This window comes from Lepisosteus oculatus, chromosome 21, assembly GCF_040954835.1.
Source record: "Lepisosteus oculatus isolate fLepOcu1 chromosome 21, fLepOcu1.hap2, whole genome shotgun sequence".
NCBI classification, from domain to species: domain Eukaryota; kingdom Metazoa; phylum Chordata; class Actinopteri; order Semionotiformes; family Lepisosteidae; genus Lepisosteus; species Lepisosteus oculatus.
Genome location: NC_090716.1, coordinates 13,018,051 through 13,035,519, shown reverse-complemented (window position 1 = coordinate 13,035,519; position 17,469 = coordinate 13,018,051). Strand labels below are relative to the sequence as shown.

Sequence of the window (17,469 nt, the reverse complement as noted above, 5' to 3'; positions counted from 1 at the left end):
ATATCACCCTGCAACTCACAACTGGCAGCACACTGGAGCTCATCAGCTGGTGTGCGGTGGGCGTACTGGTGCACTGTGGCTCCTGTCGCATCATCCAGCTGGGCTACACATCTGCAGGTTTCTACAGGTTTCATGATAGAGTTGTTTCCTGGATATGTTTATACCAACAAGGGTAAGATGGTCCTAGTGTTTTAAAGCCCTTTAAGTCTGAAGATGGAGTTTCTGACATTTCTGTATTTTAAAATTTCCACAGCCTAGGCATCTGATTGATAAATGCACAGCATTACCAAGTTATTATTTAGTACAACATCAGAATTGTGTTACTGTCATATTCACAGTGTTACCTTCGTAGCATATTGTCTTCTATTACAAGTAATACAGTATGTGTTTTTTAAAGTTTTCTCTGAACCTTAGAGAAAAGTGTAATTTTTCCTCTCATTAAATCCAAACCTAAAGGCGCCTTTTGTAATCTGAAATGCACGTATATCTGCAATTCCTCCCGGAAAGGTGGCTATTATATAGAAGACTAAGATTATAATATTGGGATAATGCATAGCGCTAACCTGTTTCTTTTAAGATGCAATGTGTTGAAGTGCTCTGAAACCTCAGCATGTGTCCCTGAGATTCATGGTGTGGTGGCAATCCGTCATATAATTGATCAGAATTCCCTGCCTGTTCAGAGCTATAATTCTTTGAAATTTAAAGGTATCGATGAAAGTTTAGAAACTGAAAAGAGACCATCTTACCTGACTTGCCCCATTTACTTGACAACAGCTATGTTTATAACTCCTGCAGCAATGTGGAAGCTCTTCTGAACACATTTAACAGCCTTTTCTTCTGTTTCTGTGTTGTTCTTTTCTTTTCATTTGCACTGTTACTGTCCGCTCTGTCACACCCTGCATGTAAAATGCAACGGTATGTTTTTGCCGGGACATGGTGTGTGCTTGTGGTACAGATTTTCGCACTGGGCAGCACCGTACCGCTCTGCTCGTCACAGTGGGAGCGAATGTTCAATACATCTCGCATCCCCGGCCCGGAGACAGGTAAGAGGGTAACTGCTGCGTCTACGGGTAGAGGAAATTGGACAGCTGGGACAATGTCACCAGCAGACTCATCAGCGAAAACCAATGGGAAAATTCCTGTAGAACTGTCTGAAACTAGCTGCAGTGTTCTGACATGCAGGTTAGGATATTCAATTCTTTATTTCACTGACGCAGTCCTTTTTGATCTCCTCTGAACTTTACAAGCTGTTGTCTTCATAAGTCGTTTTCTCCCATGTGGCTTATGCTGCTTTGTCTTGAACTTTGTGTAGTCACAGCTCAAGTCATTAATGACCATGACATATGGCCCAACTTTGTCTTAAAATATCATGTCAGGAGTGTGCTGTCATAATTATCTCCAGTGCCTTATGTGCTAAAAGAAAAACAGCACTGCAGAGTGGTGGAGCAGGGGTTCATAACAGACTGGCCCTAGGTTCGGTTCTGTACCTGGACTGTCTTTTGTGTGGAGTTTGTTGTTCCTGTGTTTGCCCAGTTCTTCCATGTGCTCATAGGTAAATTGGCTTCTGGGAGAATTGCCCGTGGTGTGCGTCCAGGGTGTATTCTGCCTTGCGCTCGTTGCTTGCTGGGTCAGGCTCCAACAATTCTGAATGGGAAGAAGCAGTTAGTGTACTTTAAATGTATTTCCCCTTAATTTCTCCTTATTGTTCGGTTCATGCTTGACTGAGTGTTTCATTACTTCAAGAGCAGGATAGTGAACAGATTGGAAATGCTTGTGATTCATGCTTTCTGCTGTGTATCCTGGCCCTTGTAAGTGTTGAGTGAAGGACTGCACCTTCCCAATGTCAGTCCCTCCTATGACATACAGTACGTCAGACTAGCACTTGTGTTCCAAGACTCAGACTTCCCAATCCCAGTCCCATGATGGTTTCGTCAGTGTGATAGCTGGTGACATTCTGTCAGGCCTGTCTTGTTTCCAACCTTTTGTTTCTGGAAGTTCTGTCGGTCCCTCAGTGCCGGATTTTCCCATAAGGCACTGTAGGCACAGTGCCTACGGCCTACAAAATTTTTAGGGCCTACGAAGGAGGGAAACACTAGTGACTAACGAAAAACGAGCTGAAACAACATGCTTGCGATTGACTCTAGTTGCTCCAAATCAATAATCATTCACTATCTAGCAGCTGTTCTAGAAACTAGAAGTATTGAAGTGAGGGCCACTCGATTCGCTCCATCAATCACGTGGTTTAGCATTAGAATAGTTTAAAGTGCGTCATGTCAATCGACGTAATTCAATTGGCGTTTACCCCTCTATTTGCACATTCTGGAGTGAAAGTGCCTAGGGCCTACGAACACCAAAATCCGGCCCTGCGGTCCCTTCCCACCTGCAGGCAACCTTCTCCCACTAAACAATTTATTTGATTTTTGCTCCTCCCTGTCTTTGTGTCTAAACTCTGGCAGGCTCCTTGCTCTGTCTTCATTCTCCTGGAATCTCTTCACCACCAGCCTGAGCTCATCTCCCTGCACCCTGTCGGGTGACCTTCTTTATTCTGTTCGTCTGGTTTAGTTCAGTTTTTTTTTTTCTTGACTCTGACTTTTCCTTTTCAGCTTATGGTTCAAAACACTATTCCAATGTGCTCGTCCCAGTATGAGCGTATGTTCAACACCAGTCGCATCCCAGGTGTAGACACAGGTAGAGTCTGAGCCTTCCCTCTCCTCTCTTTGTGCTATCTAGCTCCTTCTAACCAAGCAACCCCTGTGGCTGTTCTGCATGCTTTTCTAGAAAGACAGACGCAAAGCCAAGCGCAAACATTAAGGCAAATCCGATCTGAGAACCATTACTGGACTTTTTGTAGTTGTGATAATTGTAAGAGTGGGCTTCATGACTTTTGTTTTTGACTTTTTCTGTATTTACAGATTGAAATTTTTCTTACTGTTTTAGCTTATGTAGATTGTTAAAAGAAACTGGAAGTACAGACATTTCAAGCCCATGAGTAACTAATTTTATGACATTACTGTACAACTCACAGTTTCTTAACAAACTGTGGTCTATAAAGTGTCTTACACTTTATCATAAGTGTGAGAAAAACTTGCTGAAGGCTAAATATTGGATTTCAGGGATTGTGCATTGTTTTGATAACTGAATTATAGAAGGAAAATTCATTTTATCCTTAGACTTCATAACCTGCAGATACTTTTCACCACTGAAAATAATTATTATTGTTATTTGTGAAATTTTGTAACTATATACACAATGTCTCAGATTGATACCTTGATATGAGGATGAAAGCTGAAAAGAGTAAAATCTGTAATATGCTTCTCAAAGAACTGAAAAGACCATATTCATTTCAGCTCAGAGTGGATTATTCTCACTGTATACAAAGAACATAGTTTCCATATTTTCAGTGGGAAAACAGATCCACAGAAAAGTCATGGAGTGCACAGTATTTCCTCCATGTTACTATTCTATTCTTATATTGGCCATTGCAGGGTTAAAAATTGACAGTGTCCTTGTACCCAGTTGCAGGAATCATGACCTGCCTTATTTCTGTCTAATAAATAAGCTTTCACCAACAACCCTGTGATAATGGCATAGCTGAAATAAAGATAACCCAAATTTAGTCATAATTGGAGTTCCACACCAGGAGTTGTCAAGGCAACTCTTAAGACAAAGTACTCTAGCAGTTCAGAGTCCAGATATAAAACCGATCTGATTTTTAGGGTGACACGTCTGAAAGGCTTTTGAAAGTTCAGGAAATCAGGAGAAGGCTCCTCACCACTAGGTGCTTTATACCTTGCATTTGGTTAAAGAAAATGATAATGGAATTAAAATCTTAATACTATATTACTGTAACAAAATAACATGAGTCTAATTATACATACTAAAACTGTCATGCAGAAATAAATCACCTCTCTCACCTGGCTGATAATTGTCCTGCCAAAGCACTGACTTAGAATCTTGCAACTCCTGTTACAGGGTGGGTTATAAAAATTGATTACTGAGACAATTCTTACATTACATTTAAACGAGAATCTACTGTATGTATGAAAGTGCTTTAGTCTTGCTAACAGACTGTAAGCAAGACATTTCTCAGTTTTGTAGATAATGGAGGTTATTGTGTAGTTAAACATGAGACTCTGAGCATAGGCAGGATCAAGTAGGGGAGTTTAGGGAGCAGAAGCCATGTACTGGTCTGCCCCTTTTTAAATGAATGGGAGCATTTTTCTTTCAGTTTTCAAAATAACCAAAACAGAATAAAACAAATTGACACACCTATTGTGTTTTCCAGACGAATGAAGTGGGTTTTGTTTATGTCATTATTGTGCAATATTAATAGTAGTAGTAGAACATAGAATACATGAAGAAATGTTTATAGGTGTATATGTAAAAGCCAGTATAAATTACAATTTCACTGCAGACTGACTGTAGGAAGGGAAGCCAAGATAATTCCTTTTCTGCTTCTGTAGAGAGAGATTCATGAATTTCTTTTTTACATTTAATATTGAAGAAGAATTAGTTATCAGCTCACCCTAATGCATAGTAATGCAGACTGCATTGGATTCTGCAGTTAGAGAATGAGAGCCTTCTTCCGGCTTGTGGTCCTGTGTGTGTTCTTTCTGCTTTCCTTAGTGTGTGTTAAAAGATGTTATTTGGGCTTTATTCATCCAGAGAATTCCCCCAGTTTCCTATGCTAAACCCCTTCCCTAAAGGCACTGAAATCAAGGCCCATAGAATTTTGCCTAATGAAATTAACTACACAGAAGCTGGCGAGTCTTCACATTTTTGTACTTACGTTCCTTGCAGAAAGGAAAACAAATTCTTTTGTAGCAAATTGGTGGGAAGCTCTTGAGGAATAGAGAACACGTTGTATTGGAGAGATGATGTTGTGTGACAGCAGTGATAAAATATAAAAAAAAAACATGTTGAATACTGTATGTTGAGCTAATGCTTCTCAGAAAAAAAGTGACATTTCCTAAATTCATACAATACATGTACACCGTTTTTCTCACTGTAGTCAGTGTGCAGTAATTCCTTCACTTTATGGGTCATTTTTCATGATCAAGATTAAAGTCTACAAGTAGTAGAGGCCCTTTTAATGCAGTGTTTTCTTATTTTAAATGCCCCTTTAATGCAAGAATCAGTCTGCCACTGAGGAGAGCTTGGCTTTTGATTAGTTGAACAGGTTTTTGCGCTTGATAGAAACAAGATATTATTATCTTCATATAACTACAAACCTGTCCCTTTCTTTAGGCTTGATTACTATGTGACGATACAATGCTATTTAGTGTGACTCTCAAACATCAGCTTCAGCAAAACATCCTGGGTGCGAGACAATAGTTCTGGACTAAAGCTCAGAGGAAGAGTGTCAGATCACGAACCCCTGTCTTGTTTTCCTGGGCTACAAGCTTGTTTCATACCGAGTGAGCAGCGCTGGAAAGTTTGATTAAAAAAATTAGAACATTACACAAAAACAAAACAAAAACCAGGAGCCAATTCAAAAGCATTCTTCAGTCAGTGCTGCTCATGAAACAACATTGTTTAGGCCTCTGTAAATCATTCTATCAACATTTTTTCTTCGTTCCTTGGTTCCTTGAAATAGCCCTCATTAGTTTGTAGTCAGATTTTGTATTCTGTTGCTTTCTTTTTCACTAAAATTGAAATCTCTGCCTTTTTGTGAACATGAAATTCTGGAATTAGAGAAAAGTAAAGTCTATACATGTCTAAAAAATATTTAAGAAAAAGTACACGTAGCACTCAAAATATTGGATGGAGGTTTCACAGTATTTCATCTAAGAACTTTATTGACAGAATATTGATACCACTTTTGTTGGCAGTTGTGTTGCCAAAGAAAAAAAAACAATTTCTGTGATCACTATAACATATATGCATCACATTGTTTGATTTTTGATAGATAGCTAATGATTACTTGGCTTGCGGTAAAGTGAAATGTAAAATAAAACCTGATGTTCCAGATTGTTAAACTAATATAAAGCAAATATCCACTATGTGGTCAACACAGGATGATTTCACGTTTCTATATAACAGGGGTCTCAAATTCTGGAGAACCTTGTGTCTTCTGATTTTTGTTTCAACCACATTCTCAGCTATGTAGTTGGTTAAATTATTTAACTAGCTTCAATACCTCCAACTAGGCTCAGAGTTAGGTACCTATACAGTACCTACGTCCCATACTGTATACGTCTAGAACACAATTAGGTGGCCTGTTTAATTGACTACTCAAGACGAAACAAAAACCAGAAGACACAAAGAGTTTGAGACCTCCGTCTTGAAATAAAGCAAAAGCAAAAAAAAAAACTAAGAGCAATGAAACACTGTGAAGTTTCCATGCACTTTTTGGGTTCTGTGCCAGTCCACACACACACACACTGAAATGAAGCTGCTGCTGCACAAATTGAAGAAGCAATGCTTGCTTGTAGTCTTAGCGAACTCTAGCCAAGACTGTGAGCCATTGCCTGATGTGTTGTGAAGAGCTGTGGCAGGCTTGGAAGTACAGAAAACTCCTTTCACTCCCTGTGTGCGCATCTAGACACCCTTCAACACATGAGGGACAGCAAGCACATTGTGGTTTACCACAAGGGGCGCTTCTTCAAGGTGTGGATGTATCATGATGGGCGTCTGCTGAAGCCCAGGGAGATTGAGCAGCAGATGGAGAGAATTCTGGCAGACAAGTCTGAACCACAGCCAGGAGAGGAGAAACTGGCTGCCCTGACAGCAGGAGACAGGTGAGGTTGCTTTGGACACCTTGTCCTCTTTTCCTGTCATCAGTGTGTAAAGTGTCTAATGATAAAATACTGTCTTAGTGATTTATCTGGAAGTAAAGTAAAGTTCAACTTAATTGCTTCTAATAAATGTCAATATCTTTTTTATATTAACACCACCAACACATTAAACACAGATGATTTTACTGAATCTACTGTTACCAAAATTACTGCTGGCTTGTCTGTTCGTTATCACTAATGAACATTGGTTAAGAACTTCTAGAAATTTGTCGGAAGGGCTGCAGTTGTGAATAGTATAATTGTGCTCTGATAGTGCTTGATTTGAAGGAGTGTTTTTGTTACAATAAGTTATGCCTGTTAGAATATTTTGTAAAGTAGGAATGAAGTCAAAACAGAATTGAGCTTGACGGAAAGCCCTCTCTCACTTACTTTCCAAGAGTGCCTTGGGCCAGTGCTCGTCAGGCCTATTTCAGTAAAGGGAAGAATAAGCAAGCCTTGGACACTGTGGAGAAGGCAGCCTTCTTCATGACTCTGGATGATAGCGAGCAGGGCTTCGTGAAGGAGAGTCCTGTGGATTCTCTGAGCAACTATGCCAAATCTCTGCTTCATGGCCAGTGCTACGACAGGTGAGCTCCCCGTTCGCAAACAGAGAGATGGAACAGCCGCAGGTCTCTGCAGGGCCTGTGAGATGTAAGAATCGGGCGCGTATACATGCTCACACAACTGCGGACACAACCACCTGCAGGGTCGTTTGTTGTTAGACGGGCTCAAATGAAAATGTAATTATTCATGGAGCCAAGGTCACAAAGGAAATGTGTATTTTAATGACACAAAAGATGTGATTTGTCTCGTATTGAAAGGCTTGTGAGGTCTACGGAAAGTGTGCCACAGTACAGTCACAATCCACCTGGATCTCCCTGTGGTTTTCTGTGCCCTAATTGTGCACACAGCAGCCATTCTGGTGCCAACTGGTGAGAGACTGCTGTCCTGTAAGGTTGAGGAATTGACGAATAAGCTGGGTGTACCAATTGACCTGATTCTTCTGAAATCCATCCTGTTTCTTTAATTCTCCCAATTTCCAGTTGATTTTAATTATGCCTTTAACTGGATTTTTTGACAAATATTGAGAACTCCTGCTAAGCATTGTGTTGGGCTGCAGGGAGCAGAAAGGGATCCCGAACAGGATTCAGCATGTGTCCAGAGTCTTGTTCCATCCCATTATTTGTGTAGGATAGCCTTCAGTGGATGTGATGATGAATAATGGTGTGCAGGATCGAGTTGCAGTTTTTACTAGTTCCATTAGATTTCAGCAGGATGGAGATCTGGGGCTAGTTCTAGTCATGAAAGGTAAGGACAACTGTTTCTCAATCAAAAGAGTTCGCAATGGGAACTGACTTTATAAGAAAATATCTTCCAACTCTATAGATAAGTCTATAATTTTGTACCGTCCCAGCTGAAGTACAGAATTAGTCGCTTTAGAATAGGTCAGTTAGTAACATGACTTTAATGTAAGTATGGATTTGCATTGATCTTTATACAAAATGTGTTTAAGACTTGGCTAACTTTTAAGTGTTTTGTAAATTTGTTATTTTTTTATTAGGTGGTTTGATAAATCTTTCACTTTCATTGTCTACAAGAATGGAACCATGGGGCTGAATGCAGAGCACTCCTGGGCTGATGCCCCTATTGTAGGACACCTGTGGGAGGTACGACACAGATAAGACCATTCCTGCACTCACAAAGCAAAGAGAATCGCATCTGCTCAACTAATACTTGAATGCATTTAAACAGGAACCTGTGTAGAAATGTGTGATTAGTGGCCTTTTCAATCAGTTTTTTTCAGACATTAAATATTTAAGCAAATTTGCTCATTTTCTTGATCCGGAGATTTCTCTTTCATTTTTGCAATTGTGTTAATGAGTATTAGCATTTTTGCCAATAAGCTAATTTAATGTTTGCCTACGTCTTAATGAATGGGATCACCATATGTACAGTACACTGTCACTATAGAACACTTGAGGTTATACATTTTTACTGACATTATACATTTATAAATTGATTTATGGTTGTGTGAGAAAGCATCCTGTATTTTCTTATGCATTTATTAGCTAAAATTAATACTATGACAAAACTTCTTTATTTTTAATTTCTATTATTTCTGGAGCTACTTCCTCTTTTGCCATCTTGACTTAAATGTCAGTTGAATGCAGGAAATTGTTTGTTTTCGGCTCTGTTTTGTGCCTTGGTAATAATAATAATCCTTACATTTATATAGCGCTTTTCTGGACACTCCACTTAAAGTGCTTTACAGGTAATGGGGACTCCCCTCCACTACCAGTGTGCAGCCCCACCTGGGTGATGCGATGGCTGATGAAGGCAATTTATAGATGTGGATTATTTGGAGGCCTTGATTTTTAAAGGCTTAAGGATTATTGGTGATGCTGGGTTACTCTACTACAGAAATGATCTGTGAGCATGTCTGCACTGTTCCTGTTTTGCAGCAAGTCCTGGCAATCGATTCTTTCCAGCTCGGTTACACGGAGGATGGGCATTGCAAAGGAGAGCTCAACTCCAGTATTCCCGGCCCTCAGAGACTGCAGTGGGACATCACAGAAGAGGTGAGCTCTTAAATCTGGATGGACGGGCATTGTGGCATTGTGTGGTGGACGCAAGCACAGCTTTTCTTTGTCTTCTGATTTTGCAAAATTGAGTAGTGGGTAATGGTAATGTTTTAGGGCATGCACTTACGAACAACTACAGTTATGTTCTGATCTGGTGTCTTCAATAGTTTTTGTTGGATTTCAGTTTGGCTCAAGATATCCTCTTAAAGTTGCGTTTTAACAAGAGAGATCCAAGTTACAGTATGCAAAACAATGTAGGAGCAATGGTCTCATGTACTGTATGTGTGGCGGCGTATCAGTGCAAAAAGCTTATTATACTCGACATGCAGGGTGGACAGGTGTATGGGTTTGCCATAGGCTGTTTAATCTGTGCCAAAGAGATCAGGAGCACAGGAGTCAGTGTCACGGCCTTTTGTCAGGCTCCTTGCTTCCTTATCTGAACTTTGTTCCTGCAACAGATTATGGAAAAACTGCTAGGCCTTTGACCGTAAAGACGTTTAATGAGACAGAAAAAACAGGCTGTGATTCTTCAGACTCATTAGATCATTTAAGAATGGTAGCCAACAAATCAAGTGGGACTCTCTAATAAAGGAGCTGACGATTCTCTGTGCAGATCAAGATCTGTCTTGATGGAGGCAGAAGCATTAACATTTGTTTTAGTGGGAGGCTATTGCATTAATTTCTTAAAAATGTCTTTAATAACAGTAACTCAGTCAGAGTATCACTATGTTGTTGTTGTTGTTAAATGCGTCGACTCATGACAGCCCTATGGATAGTTCTATATATTATATACCTATATATAGGTATAAAATGATTCGATGTAGCAGTATTTTTAACCAGGTTCAAAAGATAATTCAGTATAGTACAAAATGGGTTTCGACTGTTCTGCACGTTCAGTGTTAGACTGGTAATTGAAGGAAATCCTCATTTCAAGGTTCTTCTTGGTTAATCTGTGCAAAATCCAGTATATAAGCACTACAGAGCCAAAGATTCAAGTCAGCTATTTAGGCCTTCATATTCTGTAGTCTGTCTCCCCCTGGTGATCCTTAAGCATACTATTTATTTTTTGTTTTAATACTCAGTGTATTGCATATTTACACTGCATGAGTATCAAGGGAGCTTCTTGGTCTGGCTTGAAATACATTATATACAAGTTGTTTACACTTAGTTTAGGTCTCCTGCACCAAGTTTGCCTGGAAGTGGACTGGAGTTTGTGTTCTTGGTTCATTTTGAAGTTTTTTATTTGCTTGTGTCGACGCTGCACTAAGAGAATTCAGTTCCTTTCATATTTAATGTTTAGTTTGTTAGCTTCATTAAATACATTGTTAGAAGTTATTTATTCTAAGCACACCCATTATTTTGAACTACATTTGACTTATCTGTTCTAGTTTAACCATGCATTGTACACCTGCGACCATTACTAGTGTAGAGGAACCAAGATGCACTGCTTAACCCACTGGTCTGCTGTTCTCTGCCTTGTGTTCCAGTGCCAGGGCGTAATAGACAGTTCCTTCACGGTTGCCAAAGCTCTATCCGATGACGTTGACATCCACATCGTCCCCTTCAACACCTTTGGGAAGGGGCTAATTAAGAAATGCAAGACCAGCCCCGATGCCTTCATTCAGATTGCCCTGCAGCTGGCACATTTCAGGGTAAGACAGCTGAATCTACATACTTTGAAGAAAAGGAACCTACATTTTCCATGGTGTTTAAGAGAAACTAGAAGGAACTTATACGCCATGCTCCACAGCTTGAATACCCTTGAGAGCAGTGTTAGTAAGATGTAGAAAAAAAACACATAATTTCTTCAACCCTGAATCATCTGGTCACAGACAAATATGTGTCTCTTCATCACTTGTCACTTAATTTTAAAGTGGAAACAGATTAACTGCCTCAATGAGCACAAAATATAAAACAGTGCTTGAACAGCCTTATGAACACCGTAATAACTAGATGCAGACAGAAAACAGCAAATAGCATCTCATTTCCAACAGAGAGCACTTCCTCGGGCAGCATCATGGATAGCCCACAACTTGGATGAATCCTCTATAACTAAACTAGTCGTTGTGGTCAAATAACGTTTTCTTCAGGATAATATTATTTAGTTACAATAATAAGGTAGCTAGTTCACAAGCTTGTACAGTAAGTTATTAGACAGCTAGGTGGGGGTTTAGGTTACCTTTTGGCATAAGCCTTTTCCCCTGGTAAGTTTCAGGTGTGACATGCTCAAAACAACTAACCCCAGCTTTTAGCCTACTTTTGCTTAAATGTAAAGGAGTGTGTGGTTTGCTGGCAGGACAAAGGCAAGTTCTGTCTGACCTATGAAGCTTCAATGACGCGTCTCTTCCGAGAAGGGAGGACGGAAACAGTGCGCTCCTGCACAGTGGAGAGCAGCGAGTTTGTACGTGCAATGATGAATTCTGCAACGGTAAGAGAAGCCTGACCCTTCAGATCAGCCGAAACATCTGCTCAGAGCACCCGTCTTCACTTAGATTTGTAAAGGGAATAGTAAGATGGATAGTTTCTGCAACTTCAGTTCAAAAAGAAGAATGTAGGGGTATACATGGTAGTGGTTAAAAACCAGTTGGACACTAAGGCAAGAAACTATTTCTTAGACAGTTATCAATGCCTGGTATACATAAGAATGGATGGTGAGGATTTTCAAGTATAGGCTTGTTGTAACAAGTTCATTCTTGTCATGGTCTTAATAACTTGGCTATTTCAGTTGCTTACTAATTTTGCTTTCTTCTTCAAGAAAGAAGAGAAGATTAAGCTGTTTCAACGTGCAGCTGAAAAACACCAGCATATGTACCGTTTGGCCATGACTGGAAAAGGCATTGACCGTCACCTCTTCTGTCTCTATGTTGTGTCCAAGTATCTTGGAGTTGACTCCCCATTCCTCAAGCAGGTAAATATCCTACAATAAATTTGTTTTAACTTAAAAGGTGATGATACTTACCAGATAGAAAAACATGTGTGGTTTGAGCATGGCTATGTTGTCTTTAACACATAGTGACCAGGACTCCCTTTGTGGGTTCTAGTCCTGGTGACCCACACAACTGCCGGTTTTAATTTCATCCCACCTTCATTAGATAATTGAAACCTTAATTGATCAAATACGTTTTTCTTTATTCTTTATTTGTCTGTAGTCACATGTTTGGGATTTTATTTCACTTACAAAATACAACAGTTAAAGCTCCAACGTGTTTAAGAGCTCTCTGGGAAGTGTGTACGATCTTCTTTCCAACTTGCTCTTCACTTGGCTCTACTCAAACACATCACTTGATCTTCTCTAACTCTTCACTTGAAGTTCTCATGAATCACAAGACACTGGAGTCTTCGATTAGACTCACCTTGTGTCATCCAATCACAGTCTTCACTAAAATAACTTAAACTCTTCACCAAGCATCAGATCTTCATTCATATCTGGCGTCTTCTTTCTTCTCTAACTATCCTGGCTGATCCTGTTTGGCCATGGATCACTCTGTAAACAACTCTAGCTCCCCTGACAAAGCAGCAGCAGCTGCTTTTTTTGTTGGCTTCTTTCATAATGACCACATATCTGTCTGTTGAGTCTAATTGAAACGCAACCTGTGCCATCTAGACTATTCTCTCAGCTATGGGCCATTTTCACCTCTCTGTCTCCCAGTTTCCCTCCCTCTACACTGAAAGCTTTTGCCTTCTGGCAGTTCATAGAGCCTTTTAATTAGCGGAGTGAATAGTTCCACACAGGGCCTCTCTTACACTTCCTCTGAGTGCTAATTACTCAATCACACCAGGTGTGCCTATTGTCACAGTTTTCTTTCCATTAACAGGTGGCCCTCTCACAAAGCTACCGCCTTCTCACTACCTCATGATGCCAAATAATAATCCTAGTTAGAAGATTCTTTATTTATAGGAGCTACATTATAGGCTAAGTCCCAGTCTATTCAGGCATCGTCTGATTCCTTCTATTAACCTCCGCCACAGGTTGAAGAGGAATTGAATTAAAACGTCTTGACTTGACTGAGAACAGCAGTGTGACACAGTTGTTAGTATTCCTGCCTAACAGGGCTGGGGTCCAAACCTGGTACTACCTGTGTTTGTGTGGGTTTAGTCTGGGTACTCTGGTTTCTTCCCACAGTCCAAAGGCATATTGGCCCTGTTGTGAGTGTGTCTGTGTGTCTGTGTGCCCTGAGATGGACTGCCAGCCCATCCAAGGTGAATCCTGCCTGATGCCCATTGCTTGCCAGGATAGGCTCCGGCTCCCCCTTTGTGCCTGAATTGGAAGAGGTGGTTAGACAAAGGATGGATGGGCTTTAACTGGGCAGTTCTGTTATGCCCTGTGCTGGAGCTGTGCTTTGGTTTTCCCCCAGGTGCTGTCGGAGCCCTGGAGGCTGTCCACCAGCCAGACGCCCCACCAGCAGCTGGAGCTCTTCGACCTGCGCAACAACCCAAATCATGTGACCAGTGGTGGCGGCTTTGGACCTGTGAGTGCTCACTGCCGGAGCTCTGCCGCAATGAGCAGCCTTGACAGCAGGCAAATTAGAAGTTTGCCAACACCTAAAGCACAAAATTGAGCAGACCAAAACACCCATGTGGGTTTTTGTCATTCACCATTGACTACAGGGCTAATCCGCGTCCTCCTCATGTGAGTCTTTTCTGCAGAGGACATAGTGCTCCTCAGAGCTGGATGACATGACGTGAAGGCATGTCTCCAACACTGAGTGGTATATATGAAAAAACCCGGGTGGTCTGTCACATCAAATTATGCGACAGGCAAGGAAAAAGTCACACTTTTTGGTGAGGTATTCATTTTCATATGGCAGGTCTTTCAAAACTGTACTTTCAGAAAAACTGTGTGATAGTAGTTGTCAATGTTTTTTTTGTCCACATTGGTATCCCCTCATTTCGCCCAAGACACGTGTGCTATGATATGCCATCTCACACCCACAGGAAACATAGAGACTACATGGATTACCTTAGGAAGGTGCTTGTGCAAGAAACTGTTGCTAAGACAGCTTGTCTTTTTCAGGTTGCTGATGATGGATATGGAGTTTCTTACATCATTATTGGAGAAAACCACATCAACTTCCACATTTCCAGCAAACTCTCCAGTCATGAGACGGTGAGCAAAGAGCCACAATGCAACCATCCTCTATATTGTGTGCATTTGCTGTTCACACAATAAAGAGGATTTGGTAGAATACTTTTTTCTAAAATGCAGTCACAAGATGACATTCCTATTTATATGTGCCTCGTGGAGTCATACATCTGCCACTCTAACAAAAGGATATGAATCATGAAGTCTCACAATGTGCACATTTCTAATGAGGGCTGTGATTATCACTTGCTGTTTTGAAATAAACACTGTAACTTTGGAAATTTAATTGTGAGAAAGTTCACTCTCACTTTAACAGTGATCTATCTTAAGGACTAATTTTCCAGTGTTCTTTTCCACTTGATCAGGTGATAAACTGCTGACCTCAAGACCCACAGGTCTATAAATAATTTAATGGGTTTAATGACTCTTACTGTTGTGTCAGCGTTTTTACCATTATGAATTTAAAGACATCCTCAAAAAACAGCTTCTGCAAGAGATTTGATACTTAAGAATTAAATTTATATTATGGTCCAGGAATGATATTTAAACACAGGATTTCAGTATTTTTTTGCCCTGGGACCCTTCAGCAGTCTTCTGGATTCCAATACAGTGTCCATACACTTGTTGGAACGTCTAATTGATCTATGCAGGTTTCAAGACTTTTGATGACCTGTTTCATGAAATTTTGTATGAGTAGGTTTGTGATCCGTTATCCCAATTTTTCCTAGAAATGAGTTGTCATATCCTGAAAAAAACGTGGAAAGAGCTGTAAGCAAATACGTGTTCAGATGTCCTGCACTGGAGGAGACTGTTCAACAGTGTTCTAGTGTATTTTCATTGCAGGCTCACAAACCTGAGTTACTTTTATTGACCTTTTCAAGAGATATTGGCAAGCTCTAGTATTTAACAGTAAGGTCTAGTTTATAACGTATTTACACATAGCAGGGGAGGGTATATCTCAACTTCTGAATTTCAGTCATGAACTCCATTTTTTTCTGCACAGGATTCCCATCGCTTTGGAAACAACATCACACAGGCCATGCTTGACATCCTCAACCTCTTTGAGCTGGACAATAAGCCCGTCAAGTGATGCACTTCCTGCCAGGGCAAAAGCTCAAAGAAGAAAGGCTCCAAAAATATTGTTCCATAAACTTGTACAAATGTATTTTGGGTTTTAATTCTAATGTAATGAGTACAAAATACAAGGAAAGGCTAAAAATAATAGAAGTTAAACTGATATTGTGTTCAAGGTTATGTTCAAATTTTGTGGGATAAAAGCAGTTTTCGTACGTGATATTCAGACCTGTTTTAAAAGATTGTATGCGCTGCTGTCTTAATGAGTTTTCTACTGGAATGAAGAGTGAAGGAAAGGGAAAGATGGTAAGGGTCACATCAGACGTGAAACTGGGGAATTTGGTGACATCATTTACAGTCTAGAATGATGAAAGGTCTTGCACTGTTATGGGTGTGCAGTAACCGTATAAGCTGCTATATTATTTGATTAATTTAAAGTAGAAATAATATAGTTTATCTTCGTTCTCACTCAGGTTTTTAACTCTTTATCCACATTAGGTGTTTTGCAGTAAATTGCAGCAATGACACTTGTTTTCCAGTAGCTGTAGATGAAGTGACAAATCACAATTCAGAAAATAGTAGCTGTGCTGGTTGGTATGCATCAGGACAGCTCTCGTTTTACACTGTCAGGTGAGATAGTCAGGCAAAAAGCATTTGCTGCAGTAGTGTAGGGAGTAGTTTTAGATTGAATCCAGCCATGCGCTGTGGGTCTCAACGCTGACAACCAAGCCTCACACATAGAAAAGGCTCCCAGAACTGTTGGGTGACTCCTGGTTCTGTCCTGCTGCCTAAACCACTGGTCTGGAAGCTTTGCCAGTCTGGATCAAAGTTACTACACCAGCTAAATTTCAGCAAGGACCATCGCATTAGCTCAATATTAGAACTGGTTTAATTTTGTGGGCATTTATGTTTCTAATTTTAAGCCTTAAATCAATTACACTATCTGTTCTGTAATGGATTGGTGAGTTGATGTACATCATTATTGTTTGCTGAAGCAATATTAACAGATGATATTAAATAATGGGAATTATAGGTCTTCTCAGACTGAAGCCTGCATTCTCTGGACTCCTAAGAGCCTCTATACTAGGACAGTTATCATCTTTTGATATTGATCTTTAAAAAAATGAAGTGCTTTACACTTGTTGTTTGTTGGGAAGACTTAAGTGGATAACAGAAAATGATGGTAAGGCTTGTGTCTTTTGTTGTTGTATTTGTTTCTTTTTTTAATGGTAAGTGTTATTAGAATCATTTTGTTACACTTGACAAAACACAAAGTATGAACAGAACTAAAATTATGTACAAATACAGTAACAAACATGCATGCATTTTTTTTACTAAATACAGTTGCATTTTTTTTTCAATGGTTCTGATAACCCTTTGAATAAAGAGAAACTTTGCAAGTCTGGCTAAATGTTATTGGTTCAGGACACATTGTTTTTGATTGGAAGTGTGAAGCAGTTCAACATTAACAGCAGATTTAATATTGTATGTATTTTATCATTAAAAAGAAAAACGTACTTGAATTTTCAGTTAAAGGCTATTCCATCCTTTTGTTGTTATTCATGAATATTATTGCTGATTTCACATTTGTATGGCTATAGTGCTTGTTGCATGGATTTAATGCTGAGATTGTACAATTACACAAGCTGACTATTTCACAACTTATGTACAAGAACTCAAAAACCAAAAGTAAGATTTCCCAGGACAATAAAGATTGCCAAAACTCAATTGTTTTTTTCTAGTATTGATTTATATGGATTCAAAACCATGCTACAGTCATTTTAATTTGGATATTTTAATTTTCATAAATCCATCTAAATGGAATTGTCAGTTGGTCACTGATAAATATGCTGGTTGAAAGACATCTACTCACCACAACATTTTGCTCCCAGGGCTCTTTAGCTTGGTCAAGGAGATATAAAAAAATAGAGTTGCTGACAGTCGCATAGTTCTC

The 17,469-nt window shown here is 39.8% G+C and overlaps 1 protein-coding gene across 3 annotated transcripts in view; it reads left to right on the top strand.

Moving 5' to 3' along the window:
• The window catches only part of cpt1ab (carnitine palmitoyltransferase 1Ab (liver)), a 31,088-nt gene extending 13,845 nt beyond the window's left edge, over positions 1 to 17,243 (top strand). For 2 of the 3 annotated variants that reach the window (XM_069181792.1, XM_069181791.1), the window contains exons 9-19: positions 956 to 1,043; positions 6,545 to 6,740; positions 7,175 to 7,363; positions 8,338 to 8,443; positions 9,239 to 9,355; positions 10,846 to 11,010; positions 11,655 to 11,786; positions 12,114 to 12,266; positions 13,714 to 13,827; positions 14,373 to 14,465; positions 15,445 to 17,243. In XM_069181792.1, the coding sequence (XP_069037893.1) occupies positions 956 to 1,043; positions 6,545 to 6,740; positions 7,175 to 7,363; positions 8,338 to 8,443; positions 9,239 to 9,355; positions 10,846 to 11,010; positions 11,655 to 11,786; positions 12,114 to 12,266; positions 13,714 to 13,827; positions 14,373 to 14,465; positions 15,445 to 15,531 (1,440 nt within the window). In that variant the 3' untranslated portion in view covers positions 15,532 to 17,243. Of the gene's footprint in view, positions 1 to 955; positions 1,044 to 2,603; positions 2,689 to 6,544; positions 6,741 to 7,174; positions 7,364 to 8,337; positions 8,444 to 9,238; positions 9,356 to 10,845; positions 11,011 to 11,654; positions 11,787 to 12,113; positions 12,267 to 13,713; positions 13,828 to 14,372; positions 14,466 to 15,444 lie in introns of all 3 variants that reach the window. The other variant, XM_069181793.1, reaches the window with a different exon arrangement.
• The last annotated feature ends 226 nt before the right edge of the window (positions 17,244 to 17,469 follow it).